General features: G+C 39.0%; 1 protein-coding gene across 1 annotated transcript in view; it reads left to right on the top strand.

Annotated features, from left to right (window-relative positions):
* The window catches only part of KCND2 (potassium voltage-gated channel subfamily D member 2), a 267,260-nt gene that overhangs the window by 243,220 nt on the left and 4,844 nt on the right, over positions 1-19,196 (top strand). The window contains exons 3-6 of the mRNA XM_005519239.2: positions 3,688-3,850; positions 14,093-14,191; positions 15,749-15,841; positions 18,811-19,058. Of these exons, the coding sequence (XP_005519296.2) occupies positions 3,688-3,850; positions 14,093-14,191; positions 15,749-15,841; positions 18,811-19,058 (603 nt within the window). The remainder of the gene's footprint in view (positions 1-3,687; positions 3,851-14,092; positions 14,192-15,748; positions 15,842-18,810; positions 19,059-19,196) is intronic.

Consider the following 19,196-nt stretch of genomic DNA (forward strand, 5'->3'; position numbering starts at 1 on the left):
AATAGCACGCCTGGCCTGTCTGTATTAGATCTAGTGAAACCTAAGCATTAGTTTGATCATGTTGTTTCTGACTTGTGATTTGATAAAGCTTGATTGACACACCTAGTTTGTCATAGTCTTTTTCCTTCCCTTTTTGGCAACTGAAGTAGAATGCACCTGATTGATAACTGGGATCAGTATGAAGCCTCTTTTTCTTCATTCATCCAGAACATAAAATATTGGAATGACAATTCTGACATTACAAAATTAGATTGTCAGTACAAATCATAAATGCCCAAAGATTGACTTGAGCTTTGGCTACAATAAAAGACATATGCAGAACAGACAATATACAAAGCTATGAAAAGACTGCAACAAGGGGGAAAAAAACAAATAAAGGAGAATATGTTTGCAGTTCTAGCCTGAAGAAAAGTGAGACAAGCAGAGTAGCACTAGATAAAACCTTAAAATAGTTTCCTTTTGAAAAAGGAGTCTGTGAAAATTGCTTAATAAGATTCTACATTTGTTGCATCTCTGTGGCTGAAGAAATCATATTTTAGAATTTGTTTTAGAGATTAAGTATAAATTTTCCACTTTGAAATACTAGCACCTCAAAGCTTCCCTGCCATCTGAAAATGGACTTACACTCTTTTTTTCCGTTGAGAATTTCCACATAATAAAACAATTGCAGTTGGGGTTACGGAAGGAATTTTCCCTTCATTTTATGTCATCCATTTCCATTGGTGGTGTTCAGTGATATATGAGGTATAACTAAAGGTAATGTTTATTTCAGGAGGAGGAACTTCATTAGTAATTCTGATCATGACTACGCTAGACTAAAATCTGTGTCACTGTCCCAGAGGAGAGCAAGGCTAACCAGGGCAAATGTAACAAAACCTCTGTTTTGTCACAAAAGTACCCAAATATGTTTCTTACCCTGTGAGAAGTAGGAAGATTTATTTCTTTGAAGTAATTTTTTCTGACCATAATTTTATTTAAACAACTCCAGCACAGTGGTTAGCAACAGGAGAAAAACTAATTATGTAAGAATTATTAATGATGTGAAAGGTATTACTAGCACTAAATAACAAGCAAGCAACATTACCTTTGGAAAATGTCACTGTTTGATGTTACAATTGATGCAGGCTAAAAAGAAAAGCAACCAAAACCAAGTTATTTTAAAGTAAGCATTATATGCATATGCATGATATTTTGTCCAGAAGGTAAGAAAAACATTGCAAAATACCTTCTTGTGTCAAACAATCCTAAATATTTTTATTTCATTCTGTCACACTAAAATATTATGAAAAGGCATCTGCTTATGTCGCTGGTTAGGTCCACACATAAATATTGAAATGTTAAAGATAGATGAGCTTGTGGTTCCTGTCACAACTCCTAAAGCTCCAGTCTGCTCTTTATTCATATAATTATAGTGTCACATTATCAACAGGATGAGCTATATCCCTGAGCAATTTCAAGCCAAATTAATTAGAGCCAGCAATGCCTTCTGTCCACACCTGCCATCAGTGACAATAGAAGCTTATGGAGGTTCAGCAGTTTAGCAAGTCATCTACATATAGGTTTAGAAATCTCATTTAAGAGATCTGATTTAAAAGCTCTAGTCTAGTACTGGGCACGTGTAAATTCTGCATTTCAAAATCTGGTTGTGTCAGGTTTCTGTTTACACAGCTCAATCCAATATATGGAAATACTTGTATCTGTAAGAATGAAGTAAAACTAGTGAATAGTGTAAAGCAAGGATGTTTACCAGTGATTTGATCCTAGGTCTTGTCCACAAAGCTCACCACCCTGGCCCTATGCCTACTGCTTTACTATTGTTCTGCCTGGAGAAAAATGGGGTTAGTAAGGTGTTGGGGATCCTATTTGTCAAAGAGACCTTGAAAGGTCATTTATCCTCTTCCTTGCCCAAAGAAAAACAGCTGGTCATGCATACAGTTGATAGTCAGTTCAGGCTTTAGGAAGAGATAAGCACTAAAAATGCTTATGTTGTGGGTTATGTTGTTGTTATGTCAACAAATGTTGATGTGAAGGAAAGCATGAAGTTCTTTCTAGTGTTTTTAGATATCTTTAATTAAGACCAGTTATGTTATTCATGTAAAAGATGGATTTTGTTAAGTTATGCATTTTTCATGCAATCCTGCCATGTCACAAAATGAGAAACTAATAGCATTCAAATTCTGAGTAAGTGAGGGGGGGGAGGAAGATATTGGCAGAAGTATTAATTACATTATTCATGTGAATATTTTACACTTGGATATGCTTATTAAGGCAACCAAATATTTATTTAACACAACATAATCTATGTCAAGAGTCTGAGCCTTGGTCATCTATATTATATCTGCCTGGATGACAACTTATTTGAATATTTATGTCCAACATTTTCCTCACATGTTACAAAATGCAAATCATTCATCTTCACCTTTTTTTGACATGACCTGAACTCTCATTGCTAGAAGGTGTCCTCTAACTTCATATAGTTTCTCCATCATCCCATAAATTCACCCTTTTATCCATTCCTCATGATTAGGTGCACCATTTGGACACTGACTTGAAGACCTCCCTTCTTCTCTATTATTTTTCCAGTTCCTGTTGAACAGACAGGTTTTGTTTTCTAGATACTATTTTCTAAACACTGTTCCCCTGCAATTTTATTTCTTAGCTTTCCTTGTGTTGAGTTTATAAATTCTTTGTAATAGGGAGTATGTTATCTCTCTTTTCACAAGCATACTAAACTCACAAGCTAAAATCAATGTTTATTAATAATTTAAAATCCAATAAAATTAAAAACTGAATGGTACTTGAAAGTAATTCAACTTTTTATTAAATTCTGTAATATGTAATTACATACTTGTCCCCTTTAGAATATAGCAAAATGCAAAGCTGAAATCTCTTAATAAGTTGTCACTGGAGTGCCTTTACATACATCAGTAACACTTTGGTCTTACTTGCTGGACAAAACCATATCCAATATCATAAGGAAAGGTGGTAGCTTTAGTAATTCTGAGCACTGCCATGATTGCACTTTTAATTTGGTTGCTTGCTTGTGGCTTGTGTTTTACATGTTTGCTTTCACCTAGACCATAGAAGAGACATTTGGAACTCAGCTACTCCAGCTTCTCATGCCAACAACGAGTTAGGTCAGCCATGCTTGTGTCCAGCCAAGTTGAAAAAATACAGTGATAGAAAGTCCATGATTTCCTGAGAAACTTGTTGCAAAAATGTGTCACCCTGCTAAATGAAAGTACTAAATCAGCTTGAGACAACAGATTATTCAGTTTAGTATCTAATTTACCAAGTGGTCTCTCTCAGATCTTGCCAATGAAATTGATGAGTTCTTTCAAGTAAACAGTGTAAGGACTGAACTTCAACACTGATTTTTTTTCTTTGCAAGGTCATTCTCTCTCCATTGCAATAGAGGTACCCTGGGAAGAGTACAGCAGGTAAAACATGTGATTTACCTGCCCCCAGTTTGACAGACAGGAGACACAAAATCTCTTTTAAATTAAAATTATTTGTGCACAACAGTGGGCACGATGTATATGTGAGAATATGTGTAAATGCATTACCTATGTGCAGCAACTATTATTTGCAAGAGAAGTAAAAAATATTGTGCAATTAATTCATTGCAAAATTAAATTATTAGAAGAAATTTTGTCTTTACTAAGCCTTTTGTTTTCTTTAACCCAGGTATGGTGACATGGTGCCAAAGACAATAGCTGGAAAGATTTTTGGTTCAATATGCTCCCTGAGTGGGGTCTTGGTCATTGCTCTGCCAGTTCCTGTAATTGTCTCCAACTTCAGCCGTATATACCACCAGAATCAACGAGCAGACAAGCGCAGGGCACAAAAGGTGAGCTTCTAATTTTTTCCCCCTTATGTTGTTGAACAATAGATAAAATATGATTTTCTACATGCTGTGTGTCATTATAGTGTGTGTTTCTTAGCAAGAGGACCGCTGTATGTACGTGCTACATGCCTAACCCATGTCCTAGATGCAAACACTGTCTTATTTTTTGTGAGGAAAAAATCCCCAGCACAAACCAAAACCAGTTCATTTATCTTTTCTGTCAAAATGTATAGATGTATTATTTTGGTAATTCATCCCACTTGTTAGACTAGATCTAGGGTTTTTAGACAGTAGCTGCAGTCTCATCCACTGAAGATTCTTCTGTATTTTTTCAGGCAGACTTTCCTTCTATCACAGTCTTCTGAGGAAAAAAACCCAAAACAACCAACCAAACAACAAAAAACCTCAAACTTAATAATGATTTCTAGCATGTCTGCTAACAGATTGCTTCACTAATCCAGGTTTAAAGTCCCAGATTCAGTCTCTGGGGGAATCTGATGGTTGAGAAACTTGTCTCCTCAGTTCTGTTTTGCTTAAAAGGCTTCAGATAAACAGCTCAATCAGGTAAAACAATGAAAATAAAAGTCAGTTTTTCCAGCTTCCTTGATTTACTGCATCTCTCACTAAAATATCCACTAGATCTAAAAGAAGTCTGTTTCCCTTCCTGACACATATGGACAATGTCAGGGGCTGGGAAGAAAAGTATTTATCAGGAGTGATGCAGCCAAGCCTGGACAGTCACTTTCATCCTCACATCACTGCCAATGTCCTTGTTCTAACCCACTTCTCTGAATTCCGAGGTGCCAGGCAGCTCAGGGAACACCCATTGTCCCTGCAGCCCTGCTCCGGGAGCTGAGATGCTCCACCTTCCCCTCCTCTGCGGATGGCAGCTGGAATGCTTCGGGTGCCACACAGGTTGCATGATTACCAAGGCTGAGGTTGGGCTTTTTGTGGACCTGTGCCCTCTCTTCAGAGGTGCTGAGTCTCAGGAGAGCAGGTTCATTGCTGGGGGAAGTGTGCAGGCAGACCATGGCTGGGGACTGCATACATACACCAGGGAATGCATCTGCTTCATACTGACAGCAGCACCATGGTCAGATACAAAATGTTTGTGTGCTTCTCTGGCCACCTTTTTGACTGATTTCTCCATTGAAAAAAAAAAAACAAAACAAAAAACCAGCAAAAACACCATAAACACAAAATCAGTGAAATAAATGTGTACAGTGGTATCATTCTCAGAATATCTTAAAAACAGGAAAAACAATGGTACATGGCCAAGAAACTCAGAGGCCCAGGTGAAAGATACACCACCCTTCAATGGTCACATCTTGGAAAAATGCTGTCAGATGAGGAAAATGGCTATTAAAATAACAGGTGTATCTCAAGAATATCATACCTCTCTAGAAACCTGATCTAATCTAAAATCCACTTCAGGGATCTAAGTCCTGTACATTACCTATCTACTAATTCTACCCACTCTTCTGCATGCTTTGTCCCAGAGACTAATTCCAGCTGTGTGTTCCCCTCTCATGTCACTTCCACACTACCTTGTTTTTCTCAAGAACTTTTCTACTTCTTTCTCTGGAATGGCAGGAGGGAGATGACTGTATCTCAGGCAGGACACAGTGCTCCTGACTGTGCCCCTGAGCACTGTGGCAGTCATGGGTAATTGATCGGCTCGATCCCAGCAATCATTGTGACTGCTCTGAGCTTTCATAATAGCTGCAGACACAACCTTTTCAGATAGAAACTGTGTCCTACTGTATGCCACAAAACACATTTTTCTAGGCCTGCTTTACATTTATTTCATGGTTTAATCCAGCTGGCATCCAAGCCCCATGCATCTACTCACTCAGTCCCCCACCAGCAGGATCAGGGAGAGAACTGGAAGCATAAAAACACAGCCCCACACCAGCCACTGTGAAGAAAATTAACTCTACCACAGCCAAAAACCAGCACCATTTGTCAGTGAAAAATAAATGGACAGTAGAAAATAGCTCACAAAAGTTAGATTAGTAGACTGGCTGCTATTCCCCATAATCTCTTCCTGAATAGCAACTGCTTGAGTTAATAACTGACATTTTCTCCTTGCAAAACAGTGAGGTCATTGTATGTTTCAAACAGGAACATGAAGTGATGAATGGCAATCCTGCCAAGCATTTTTTCCTCTGCTCCCCAGAACAATGCCAACAGCAAGGATGAGAGATCTCCTCTGACTGTGTTTATGCCGTTCTTGCTTGGGAGAAAATGGCTTTGAGGTCTGATTAACCTAGCACTGGATGTGTGTTTCATTGATACCTCCTACTGCAAAGCTAATCTCTTTCAATCTAAAATGACAAGATGTTGAACTTAATATTGCTCTAAAAAAGAAAAATCAACAAAAAGCACTTCATGGGTACTGTATAGTCCATATTTAGCCATGAAATATAGCCTTGCATTTCACAGGGGGTTTCTTCTGCATTGTAAAAGAATATTCAGGCAACAATGTCACATTATTGAAGTTTGAAATTCCTTCTTTCATTCAGTACAATAGAGGCTTTACACCATTTTCTAAAATAAATGTTTCCCTAGGCACTGAACTTATTTCTGTTCTCTGAGGCTGATGAATATAAGCTTAAAAGAAGGTGCTGTTCCGTGGAGAGTAGCAGAAACCCCTGCAGGCAATGGCAGCTCCTGCTGGCCACAACAGCTTCCATTGGACTGAGATAGCTGTATCTTTGAATTGTGCAACTTTATCAATATCTCACACAGAAGTTTAATCAAAATAGACTTCAGAAATGGCAAAACACTTGGGCTGGAAGGAAACTCAAGAGAAAGTTCTTTGCTGAAGAGTTGAAATCTGGTTCCAGAAGCAGTGACAATTTACAGCAGAAAAATATTGTCACTTTCTTTGCAGTTGTTCAGAGCCCTGCAACCATCATTTTATGCACTTACTGAGTTCTGCACAGTTATTCAAGATTAGACAATTCCAATTGTTTCTTTTTGGCAAAAATACACTGTACATTAATGCTTGGGAGAAGATGGAAGAGAGAAATTTATATACCATTGCATTTTGAATGCATTTTAAAGGAAGCTCCTGCTTCCAATCATAAAAATACATTGTCATAATTACCATGAAATCCCACTCTGTAATACAGAAAATGTTGGCAATATAGGCCAGCTTTCTGCTGCAGTACAGGAAATCCCTTGCAATCAATATAAACAAAAACAGAAGGAGGGGGCAAAGAAAGAAAAAATTGTCTATGCTTATCAAAACATTGTTTTCTATCAGATAGTAAGGCCCAAGGATCTGGCCTATCCTGACAAGAGATGGATGAATAAATAATCCAAACTAGGCATTGAAATTCATGGCATAACTAATTATGCCCTGGAGTCTTACTGTGCCTTCTTCTCAAGCAGTTTTATCAGTACTGAGACAGTTTTGAAGAATGCTATTTGTGGAGCTTTTCTCAGCTAGAGACGACTTCAAGGGGTTGTTATTTGGTTGCCCATTAACTTTGGGCAAAGTTAATGACAATTGTCATGTGGGAAGGGAAGGGAAGGGAAAAGGGAAGGGAAGGGAAGGGAAAAGGGAAGGAAAAAGGGAAGGGAAAAGGGAAGGGAAGGGAAGGGAAGGGAAGGGAAGGGAAGGGAAGGGAAGGGAAGGGAAGGGAAGGGAAGGGAAGGGAAGGGAAGGGAAGGGAAGGGAAGGGAAGGGAAGGGAAGGGAAGGGAAGGTAAGGGAAAGGAAGCGAAGGGAGGGGAGGGGAGGGAGAGGGAAGGGAAGGAAGGGAGAGGAGAGGAAGGGGAGGGGAGGGAAGGGAAGGGAAGGGAAGGGAAGGGAAGGGAAGGGAAGGGAAGGGAAGGGAAGGGAAGGGAAGGGAAGGGAAGGGAAGGGAAGGGAAGGGAAGGGAAGGGAAGGGAAGGGAAGGGAAGGGAAGGGAAGGGAAGGGAAGGGAAGGGAAGGGAAGGGAAGGGAAGGGAAGGGAAGGGAAGGGAAGGGAAGGGGAAGGGAGGGGAGGGGAAGGGAAGGGAAGGGAGGGGAAGGGAAGGGAAGGGGGAACAAGAAAGGTTTAGGCACAACTGGATATCATTTCCTATTCTGTATGTGATAGGTAGCAAGGGCTAAGGTTTGGCAGGACACTGACAGTGTCATATTCACTGGCAAGACTACCAGCCCAGGGAGGAGACAGGAGGAGGCACAGCTTCCCTCTTGGAATTGGTGTCTGGCCAGTCCATGGCAGCTTGGACCCAAAGGTCCATCCCACCATACTGCAGCAGCAATTATGTTTATGAAGTACTTCATAGCCTGAATGAAGTATCCCTTGCTATGTGCCTTTTCTGTTTCCCATACATGTCTTTGGAAGGCAAGAGCCTTGTGTCATTTTAGCCAACAAGTTCCTATGTGCAGGTACATCTGCCCAGTGCTGTTCATTACCTGAGGAACAAAAGAGCTTTAATATTAATTGCCCAAGTACTTTCTGCCTAGAGTGACCTGCATGATGCCTCAATAGAACAGCCAAACAACCATCATCAGCTCAAAAACTTGACTTTAGACATGGAATTCAGCCTGAGTCTTTCATGCAAGTATGGTCTTCTACCTTCACAAAGCAAAATATATCCTGAAGATTGGCTTGGCTTTGTTATTTATTAATTGTACATGATGAATTTATCTGTCAAGTTATGAATAATCAGTTACTAGCTAATTATAAATAGCTCTAGGATAGACTGCAACAACTGCTTAACAGCATCTGGCGTCTAGAACTGAGTGTTTGCAGTAGGAAACCCTGCTAGCCATTTTGACTTCTTTATATGAGACAGGCTATTAATATCAGGAGTATTGCAGAAACATAACAGTAACTTATCTAGGATTTTTGAGCTTAGAAAAAAAAAGTTAAACTTAAAGCAAAAAATGTAGAACTCATGTTTATTGAACAATAATTTGAATAGATTGTAAAAGTAAGGCACCATTCAAGAAATGTATGAACCTTATTTAATTCCATATCCATTAATGTGCAAAGTAAACAGCATTTTCTTCTCTATTACATATTGATGTCATGTAAATTATTGTCAGCTAATGTGAAATCAATCATTTCCAATTACTGAAAATTAGAAAATCAGAGCACGAAATGTGGGCCTGATTTTTTTCACTTAAAAACAAACACACAGGGTGGATTTATGAAAGACCACACAAAAAAAATATATAAACAAAAAATTAACTGATATTTTGGACAATATTCATCCTTTCTCTAGGAGCCACAGTGTTGTGGCTCAGCACAGGCAGGCAGTTAAAGCTCACCCTGCTGCTCACTCTCTTTGTCCTCCCCAGAAGGATGGAGTGAAAATCAGAAAGGTAAAAGTGCAAAAATTTGTGGGTAAGGATGAAGATAGTCTAATCTTTTTATAAGGAAGGGAAAGAAATTACCAGAAAGGGAGTAAGGGAAGCAAATTCAGGGGGGAAAAGTGATACAGAAGAAAACAGTTGTTCAGCACCAAGCCTGTCCCAGAGGAGAGGCAGCCCTGCCAGTCCCCACCAGCATCCAGCTTTATTGCTGAGCATGATGCCATATGTGTGCAATAACCCTCTGGTCTGCTGGGGTCATCTGTCCCATTTGTGCCCCCCCTAACTCTGTCCATGCCCAGCCTCCTCAGTGAGACACTTGGAGGCTCTGTGCAAGCTCTGCACAGCAGTAACTAAAACATCCCTGAATTATAAACACTCTTTTCAGCACGAATCCAAAATACAGCCCCATACCAGCTCCTGTGAAGAAAACCAGCTCTGTCCTGACCAAAAGCTGTGCACACAGAATGACTGTGAAGGAATTATAATATTTTAAATGTACAAAATTATTAAACAATAATAACCAAAAGGTAAGTAATTAATAACTTTTGAGTTTTCATAGTAAGATAATTACATACCCTGGAGAGCAGCAGGAGACAACAGGAGTTAAGTACTAAATTACCTGGGCTACCCTGGCTTTCTTGCATAGCAAGTTGAAGAGAATCCTGCCAGAAATTATTCCAGTACCACAGTAAATCCTGTCCTAAAGTCTTCCTGATAAAATCATTCTTTTAAAATAGCTGGGCATCTGAGTGTTAAAAGCTGGATGTTGTAAATACCCCACAGTGATACCTTTAGTGCTACTTAAAACCTTGTAAAAATGAATGCTTATATTTCTAAAACTGACAAAGCTAACTGTTGTTGGATAACAGTGAATTCCCCTTATGAATGCAGCAGTAGACAAGGATCCAAATCTATGCTGTAAAATTCGAAGCTAGAAAAAAGAAAGACATGCATCTGAAAGAGAAGTTCAGTGCAAATACAAGGGATGTGGGAAAAATGAGAGCTGGCCATCAAACTTCTTAGGAAGATGGAGATGAGATGATTGAGGAGGATTTTCATTAGAATATGTAAAAGAACTATATTTCGTCTACATTTGTTTAGTCCTAGACCATGTAAAAATTACCAAAATCAAAGTTTCATACTCAGAAAATCTTCATAGCAAAGATATCACCTACTTCAGGAGGACATAATACTTTTTTTTTTCCCCCTAGATATTCTGTGGAAGAAGAGGATTAGGGAGGGCTTTGCTTTGAAAGGGGCAGTTGTCACTTCCATTCTGTTATACATGACAGAAAATGCAGAGTAAAGGAAAATGCAGTACTTCTGTAACCACAGTTTTTCTGATGTCATCACATAATTTTTATGTCTTTCATGGGAGTTCCATCCCCAGTGCACAGCCCTTAAAATCCTGTGAATGATATGAGCTTTTAATGATGCCTTGAAAGGAAATGTGAGAAGTCACTAGACTGCTCATGCTGCAGGCTCATATATAAATCAGGCAGAAGCACTGAAAATAAATCTTATCACTTTAACAGATTTGTAAACACCTCCAGTTTCTGCAGTATTTTCTGTAAGCTGAAGCATGAACATGGAGGCCACAATATCTGCTTCCTCTCTTGGTAACAGATTTACTGTCTTCTCTTTGGTAAATGATATAAATTCAGGCCTTCTGAATGAGTCTCAGCTAGAAGGATGTATGCTATTACTTTCTAGCTCACAAAAGCTTCCTAAGATGCAATAAATTCATACTTGAAAAGCAATTTTAAATCTTCAGATAGAAAGTACAACCTTCATATTATATGTGTCATAGCACTTTGATATATTAAGATAGTCTGATGGACTGTTATGTTTTTCATATTTATTTATTAAAAGATGCTGCACCATAATTATTACTTCAATCACTAAAGAGAAAATGAATAGGCATGCTAAAAGGAAAAGCAGAACTAATGTATGTTAAATGTCTGTTCATTAAATTTAATGAATCTCCCTGTACAAAGAGCAGACTGAAAAGTACCGCTAAAACATGTGTGACTGAAATCACTTATTTATGGGACTCCAAGCTGCATCCTCTAAAGGCATTTCCAAAGCATCTTGAGCTCCTAAGACTAAAGTTTTATATACTTATGAACATAACCAAATGCACTTGTCCCAGCCATGACTAATCTGTGGTGCAGGTAAAACTCCTTCCCCCACCCTTCAACCCAGCCTGCTGGGGTGGCATCACAGGAGCACCACTTTGAAAACAACCTATTTTCTGCCTTGCCAAGGGACTTTTTAATTGCTAACCCTGAGAACTGAGCCCTAACCGTGCTGGTAGCCTTGGATGTGCCACCTAAGTGAGCCAGGAGGGTGGGAGCTGTAACAGTTCCCCACACAGTCTGCTCCTGGGCACCCCAGGCCAGGTCATTGGGGATCTTTTCTCTCCACTAAAATAAGATGTATTAACTGCACTGCTGGAAAAGCTGTGTTCACCAAGAAAGGTGATAAACAAATGTCTCATCCTCAAATATATCAATATATCACAAAATAAGCCAAAAGCCTCTCATGTGAGCTTTTTGCTTGCACACATGCAGAGCATTACTTTATTTTCTTCTGAACAATTAAATGATAATCAGTGTATGACATAGCATAAGACAGATTTCAGCCATGTTTCCTGTTAGCTGTCGTAAATTTCTTGGCTTGCTGTTGAAAAGATCTGTGAGTTTGAGGCTGTGAGTGCAAAGAAATGTGGTGTTGAGCCATTCCTCTAAGTCAGTTAATTATTAATCATGCCAGAAAGATCTGGTGGCTGCACTGACCGGGCTGCATCCCTCTCTAAGTGCATACTGACATTTAATGTCACAGAAATTTGGGAAAGGGGAGGAAATACTCTCTCTATTTTTTGAAAATGTCAACTGAGTAAATATCAGATATGGAAATCCCTGCTTATATATCAAAGTTGGATTTTCAAGTCCTTCATTGTATCTCCTTCTGTGCTTCAGCAGCCATTTAATTCCAGATGCTGCTAGGCATTTGGCTTTCAGAATCAGAAATCTAACCATGAAGATAAAAATAGATTCCATCTTATACATGTAACCAGCCACAAAAAATACAGAACCAGATGCCATCTTAGTAAACCCATAAAAGCTTCTGTTTTCCACATTAATGGTTGAGAGAGTCCATTCTTCATGCTCTCCCCTAATGCTGTGTTCTATGTGTTGTACAAAATTCAGTGGATGCAAAATGTTTGGCACTCATGAGCCTCCTTCTACTCTGGATGAAAGTCACCTTCACAAGCAAAGAGGCTACCTGAGAAATCACAAATTTCTCTCACTAATTGATAATCACAGTCTCTGAAAAATCAGGTTATGAACAGTCTATGACCCAATATGATAAGAATTAAGTCTGGTTATACTGACAGACATGAAGAGGTAGGCCAGTGAGGAGTGGTCTTTCAGGGCTTTGTCTTGGGACCAATGCCCTTAATATGTTCATCAAAGACACCAGCAGTGAGGTCAGGTGACCCTCAGCAAGTTTTCAGATGACACAAAGGTGAGCAATGCAGTTGACACAACAGAAGGAAGAGCTGCCATCCAGACAAACTGGGACCTGGACAAACTTCAGAAGTAGGTCCATGAGAACTTCATGAAAATCAAAAATTTCAAGTGCAAGGTTCTTGCACCTGGATCAGGGCAATTCCACATATGAGTATAGACTGGCAGAGGAGGGAATTAAGAGAAGCCCTATGGAGAAGAACCTGGGAGTCCTCGTGGATGAGAAGCTGAACATGAGCTGGCACTGTGCACTCACAGCCCAGAAAGCCAACCATATCCTGGCCTGCATCCAAAGCAGCATGGCCAGGAGGGCAAGGGAGGGGATTCTCCCACTCTGCCCTGGTGAGACCCCACCTGGAGTGCTGCATCCAGCTCTGGAGTCCTCAGCACAAGAAAGACATGGACCTGTTGGAGCAGGCTCCACAGGAGGGCCACAGAGACGATCCAGGGTCTGGAGCATCTCTCCTATGAAGACAGGCTGAGAGAGCTGGTGTTGTTCAGCCTGGAGAAGAGATGTCTCTGGGGAGACTTTAGAGCAGCCCTCCAGTACCTAAAAGGGACTTATAAAAAGGAGGGAGAGAGGCTTCTTATAAAGGGACATAGTGACACGACAAGGTGCAATGGTTTTAAATTGAGAGAGGGCAGGTTTATATTAGATGTTGTAAAGAGATTCTTTATTAAGGGGGCGCTGAGGCACAGGAACAGGTTGCCAGTGAAGTTGTGGATGCCCCACCTCTGGAAATGTTCAAGGTCAGGCTGGATGGGGACCCTGAGCAACCAGATGGAGTGCATGGCATCTCTGCCCCTGGTGGGGGTTTTGAACTAGATGACCTTCAAGGCGCCTTCCAACCCAAACCATTCTATGATTCTAAAATGGCCTGGCAAATATTCAGGAACTTAGATGTGAGACAGCATAAAAACACTATCACATTTTGGTTCTCCAAAAACTCAGAAGATTCAGAGAAACCCACTCATAGATGTTGCAATATTATATTTTTTTCTGAACTGTTTATTTCCCTTTAAAGAGATTTTCACTGCAATAGCAACTGAAATGGATGCCCATGTTTCTCCCCACAAGACATAAGGAGTGGCAGTTGCAGCAATGCAAAAAAAAAAAAAGGCAGCACTTCCATACTGATCTGTCTCATCTCTTCTCCAAAGTCATTGTTCTTAGTAGCTGATACATGCAAACAAATAAAAACTTCTATCATATGCATTTTAAATGGGAAGACACTTGTGATTTGCTCCACCTGGAGGATGGATGCAATGCAGCCTGTCAGTCACTGTGAGATTGGTATTCATAAGCAGCTGATTCCAATTAGCAGTTTTAGATAAATAGGATAATGGCCACGAGTACAAATGACACTCTTTGTTTTGTCTATTTACACAGAAAGCCAGGCTTGCTCGAATCCGTGCAGCGAAGAGTGGGAGCGCTAATGCCTACATGCAGAGCAAACGAAATGGCTTGCTGAGTAACCAGCTGCAGCAGGTGATGTTTGTGTTCCCTCCACCTCTGGAGTAACCACTTAATGACAGCCCAGCAGTAGTTTATTCTACTTATCACCAGGGCAAGTCACCTTGGGACTTTCGGCAATGTTATCTTTAGAGGTAGATTAAGGAAGGATAAACTGGACGATTACTACTGATAAAGGAAGCTTGTGAGAATCGATGGTGGGGTATTAAGAGATGAGGGAAATGTGCAGATAGAAATGCTGGATTCAATGTAACTCACATTTTTGGAGTTAGATCCTGTAGAAGAACTCACTAAGGAAAGTACAGAGTATTTGCCTCTTAGGAGATAGGTTGGATTTATCTCACTTGGCTTTAAACAGGTAGAACGTGGGTGACAAAACCAGGTTTCATCATCAGTTAAGGAAAAAGCTACTCTTGAATATTGTTTGCACAGAGGAGTGTTGCAGAGTGAAGTGTTCCCTTGAAGCACCTGCCCGGGTTTAAAGAGCGTCTTAGTGATTCCCTCAAATGCATTGTAATCTAATGTCATCTGAAACAAATTCCCTGTTCACCCCTGCCAAGGAACCAGGACCAGCAGCTGGGGCTGGGATCCACGGTGATCCACACTGCTGGGAGACAGTCCCTCGGCTGCTCAAAGCTGTACCCAGCTGAGAAAGACTGCAGACAGAGTGGTTTTTAATCCCTGCCATTTTCTGGCATTTAGGCTGTTCCCTGAGGGATACAGAAAGGCTTTTATTCCTCTATGTTCTTTCCATTCAATACGTGTTAAACAGCCGGATACTTTAACCTATAGCCAGAGGAGGAGGAAGTGGCTGTCTGTCCTGTCTAGCACAAAAGATGAGCAGTCAGAGCCCTTGTTTCCTCTTCTGCTTGAAAGAACTCAAATATTTGAATTAAAAAGACACCAAATAGCTTAATTATCATGCAGATTTCAAATATCTCAAGGTTGAATTGTATTCTTTTCTATTATCCCGCTTCCTCCCCTATTCAGGATTTTGCTTTCTAGTGAATAATTATGAAAGCAATTAATAAACAGTGGATGCTTTCTACTTAATTCTTCATTCTATGTCAGTAACATTTGCTATACGCTTTCTAAACCCAGTAAATTGGGATCACTGACACAAATTTTTGTGTCAACAGCAGTACCACAAATTCCTTAATACTATGAAAGAATCCTGGGAGGACAACAATTTTTAGTTATCTTCAAATGAGGCACATTCTCAGGAAAAACAAATATATTACTGTAACTTAAATTGATTAAAATTTTAAGCATGTGTTGATCTAACATTCAAAGCTTATGTGTTGATTACACTTGTAAATTGTACTATTTTATCCATGCATAAAATACCTAAGATGAAAACATTTGAAAGGAGGGGCAAAGGAAGGAAAGAAAATAGTTTGATTAAAAAAAAAGCAAAATAAAATTAAGTTGCAAAATTATTTTTGTTGTACTTTGTAGACGAAGTAGTACAGTTATGCTACCGTGTACAATCCAGATTAGTACTGATAAATATTTGAATAAGAAGCCTCTTGTTCAAAACTCAGAATAATACAGAGTTCTATGTATCAACAGTCCTCCAATGAAGAACAGGCCTTTGTTGGCAAATCTGGCTCTTCCTTTGAAACACAGCACCACCACCTGCTTCACTGCCTGGAAAAAACCACGGTAAGAAAAGAGAACTGTGTTTTCTTGTGAATTGCTACATCAGCCTGGTTTTGAATGTTTTCAGTTATCTCTTCTAATTAATGAACCTTTGTATTAAAGCAGTTAGCTGGGAAGAAAAGCCATTTTATCTTATTTTAAGGCATTATACCCAATGCATATAAATAACAGAGATATAACTTCTGCTACATTTGATGGAGATCACTGTGAAAGTCTTTCTGCTTTTCCTCAAAAAAGAACCCAAAAAAACAAACACACACCCCCCCAACAAAAAAAAAAAAATTAAATTTTTTTCCCACAACAAACATTGCCAAATTTTTCATGAATTATAACCTGATATATATGTATGTGGAGGATTTAATGTTCTCCTTTTAACAGCATTTCTTTGAAATAAAAGGGCCCAGTTGTTACGTCACTTAGCAATACATCACCCATATGCTTCTTGTGCTTATGTCTCCTTCGTTCTTACTTTAGAAGTATTAATATTAGAAAATGTGCTGTAGGACAGAATGTCTCACTTCCTATTCAGAGCATACTGTGGTTTCTTTTGTTAACATTCTTGCTGGGTCCTTTTGAAACATTTTTGAGACCTTTTGAACCAGAACCTGATAATAGCAATTTGCCTTTAAAATTTTCCCACAGTTGCATATTGAAAACATATTTAAAGATATGAGTAATAAACACAGGTCTTGTTAAACTGTCACAGAAATCATGGAGAAGAATTTCTATTCATTTGATGGGAGCTGAATTCAGTTCCTTCCTCCCGAAGTTTCACCTTTCCTCTAATCATAATGGTGGAATCTGTAAAACTTTTTTTAAATTTTTCTTAAAAATTAAGTCTATAAAGCAAATATTATTTTGTTTCTTGAATCTACATTCTTTTTTCCTTCTGTTGGGTCCTGCTACTGGTCCTGAGTTCCTATGATATATTAACACAAAAATATACATAGCAGTTCCAAGTTTTATTCTGGAGATGATGCATTCCTAAAATTTTAGTGGGAGCTTGACATTTTGGGCCCTCAGCATTTGGAATCTGGCAAGTTTCTGGTTCATTTTAAAACAGGAAGGGTGGTGTGTCTTGTTAAGACTCTCACCATCCTTTGTGGTACAAGCATCATGATACTGAGAAAAAGCATATTTTCTCTTTTCTGTCACGGAAAAGTCAATAGGATAAGATCTTACCCACCCTCTGAAATGCAGAGTGGGCAATGTTATGAAATCCTGGGAAGATTACATTAATAGTGAAACTAATTGCATTAAAAATTATATTTTACAAATTACTTTTAGCCAATTTAAGAACAGTTATTTAATAAGTATAATTAAATCAATTATCTTGTGCCATTATAGCATTTCAAAATGTTTCCACTCTATATTAAAAGTTCAGTCAATAAAACTCTTTAATCCTTGCTCCATAAAAGTTTTAGGAAGCACAAAATTACTTTTTATCAGAAAAATTACAGAGTTCTTGGCAAACATACTGCAAGCCCCTGAATGTAATCTCATGAGAGCAATTAGGTTACTTTTCTCTCTGAATTTTATGCCTACTGTGTGATCATGTTCAAAATCTTGATTGTGGCTGACATATGCCTTATAAAAGTCAAGCAAGTTTTTTTCCTCATTTCCTGAAATTTGCATTCTTCAACACCTCTTGAGTCACACAAACTTATGTCTGAGTGAAGACTAACAGAAGAAACGGAAAGAAAAATGTTATCCCTATAAAGGTATTTCCATTCTTCGCAAACACTTAGCCAGAGTTGTTACTCTCTTTACATTATTCACATATTTTATATTGGCCCCATATGGATAGTATGAAGAAAATCAGCACCTTTCCAATTAGATCAAAATTTTTTAGGGGAAAAATAATCTACCTCATTTGAATACACAAAAATGCAACAGGCTGACAAATTTGATGTGAGACTGAGTAGAGTGTAAAACAATCCAGGAAATGCTCCTTAAACAATTCCCCTAAAACCTTCTCGGGACACACAGACTAATTCCAGAAGTAAATGGAAAGAGTTTTCTTGAAAAAGGAGGCTTTCTCAAACAGCATGCAAACATATCTAAGTCTCTGCTTAGTTTTAAATGAGTATAAAAACTTCTCCCACTCCCCTGTATCTCCTCCCCTGCCTTGCCACCACAAGCAACACCACTATTTCACATTCTTCTGCACGCATAGAAAATGTGGAAATTGTGGCTGGGTGTGAAATAGTCCCTAATCACTTGATGAATTAATGTAAACTGGCTATTTAAGTGAATTTAGATTAATCTTTGCAACCACCCTACAAAACTACTGTCTTTGCTGGGATTGAGCAAAGACTGCATGAATAAAGAGGACTTCATTTAACTAAAATTCCCAGTCCTCTAAACTGCTTTTGATACATCCATCTACAGTAATTAGGAACTTTTTGGATGCTTTTAAATAACTATCTCAACTCCTCTAACCAAAATTTCTATTTCTTTAAATATTTTTCTTTTAGATAGATGCATTCATCAAAAAATGTTTTGGATCCTGATTTCTAACATGTAATTCAAAAGTCTTATGAATATATCTGGAAAATATTTATGAATTTTATTATATCATAGTTCAATACAATAAATTTTATTTATTTTCAACTGACATTTTGAGTGTTTACATAAGCACCACTTGCATTTTATTAATAAACATAATCCTCTATTTTGTGGCACTTCAAAGATTATAAAGATATTTAGAATGCAAACTACATTCCAACCACATGCTATTTTGAAGAATAATTTGGATTAACATTTTCTTGTTAATTTTGTTCCAGTGTTTACATTTGTATTGGTATTCAGCCCAGACTAATATGGGCTAAACACTATAATCAAGAATAAGCTAACTTTCCCAGTTTATTCAGTTGTGTCAATTTAAGCCGTTAAACAATCACAATTAATATGTTCACTTCAATTATTCTTCTGTGTGCGCTTTGTCCCTTTGTTGGATTCCTCTGGGCTAGAACCACGAGTTTGTGGATGAGCAACTCTATGAAGAGAGCTGTATGGAGGTTTCTACAGTGAACAGACCCCCGAGCCACAGCCCCTCTCTCTCGTCTCAACAAGGCGTGACCAGCACCTGCTGCTCACGAAGACATAAAAAGACGTACCGCATCCCAAACACCACCATCACCGGCAGCCGCCCCGGCAGCGTGCAGGAGCTCAGCACCATCCAGATCAGATGTGTGGAGAGGACGCCTCTGTCTAACAGGTACTCCATCTGCATCAGCACACTGAGAGCTGAGGCTTTGTTAGGGAAAGGATGCAAAGGTGTTGTGGCCTCCATAGGCAGGTGGTGAGGCTAAAGATAAGAGTCCAATACTCATCTAAAAATGGGTACTGGTACTGA

Source organism: Pseudopodoces humilis, chromosome 5 (assembly GCF_049639895.1).
Source record: "Pseudopodoces humilis isolate 2021_Gansu_Grassland_sample_001 chromosome 5, ASM4963989v1, whole genome shotgun sequence".
Taxonomy (NCBI): Eukaryota; Metazoa; Chordata; class Aves; order Passeriformes; family Paridae; genus Pseudopodoces; species Pseudopodoces humilis.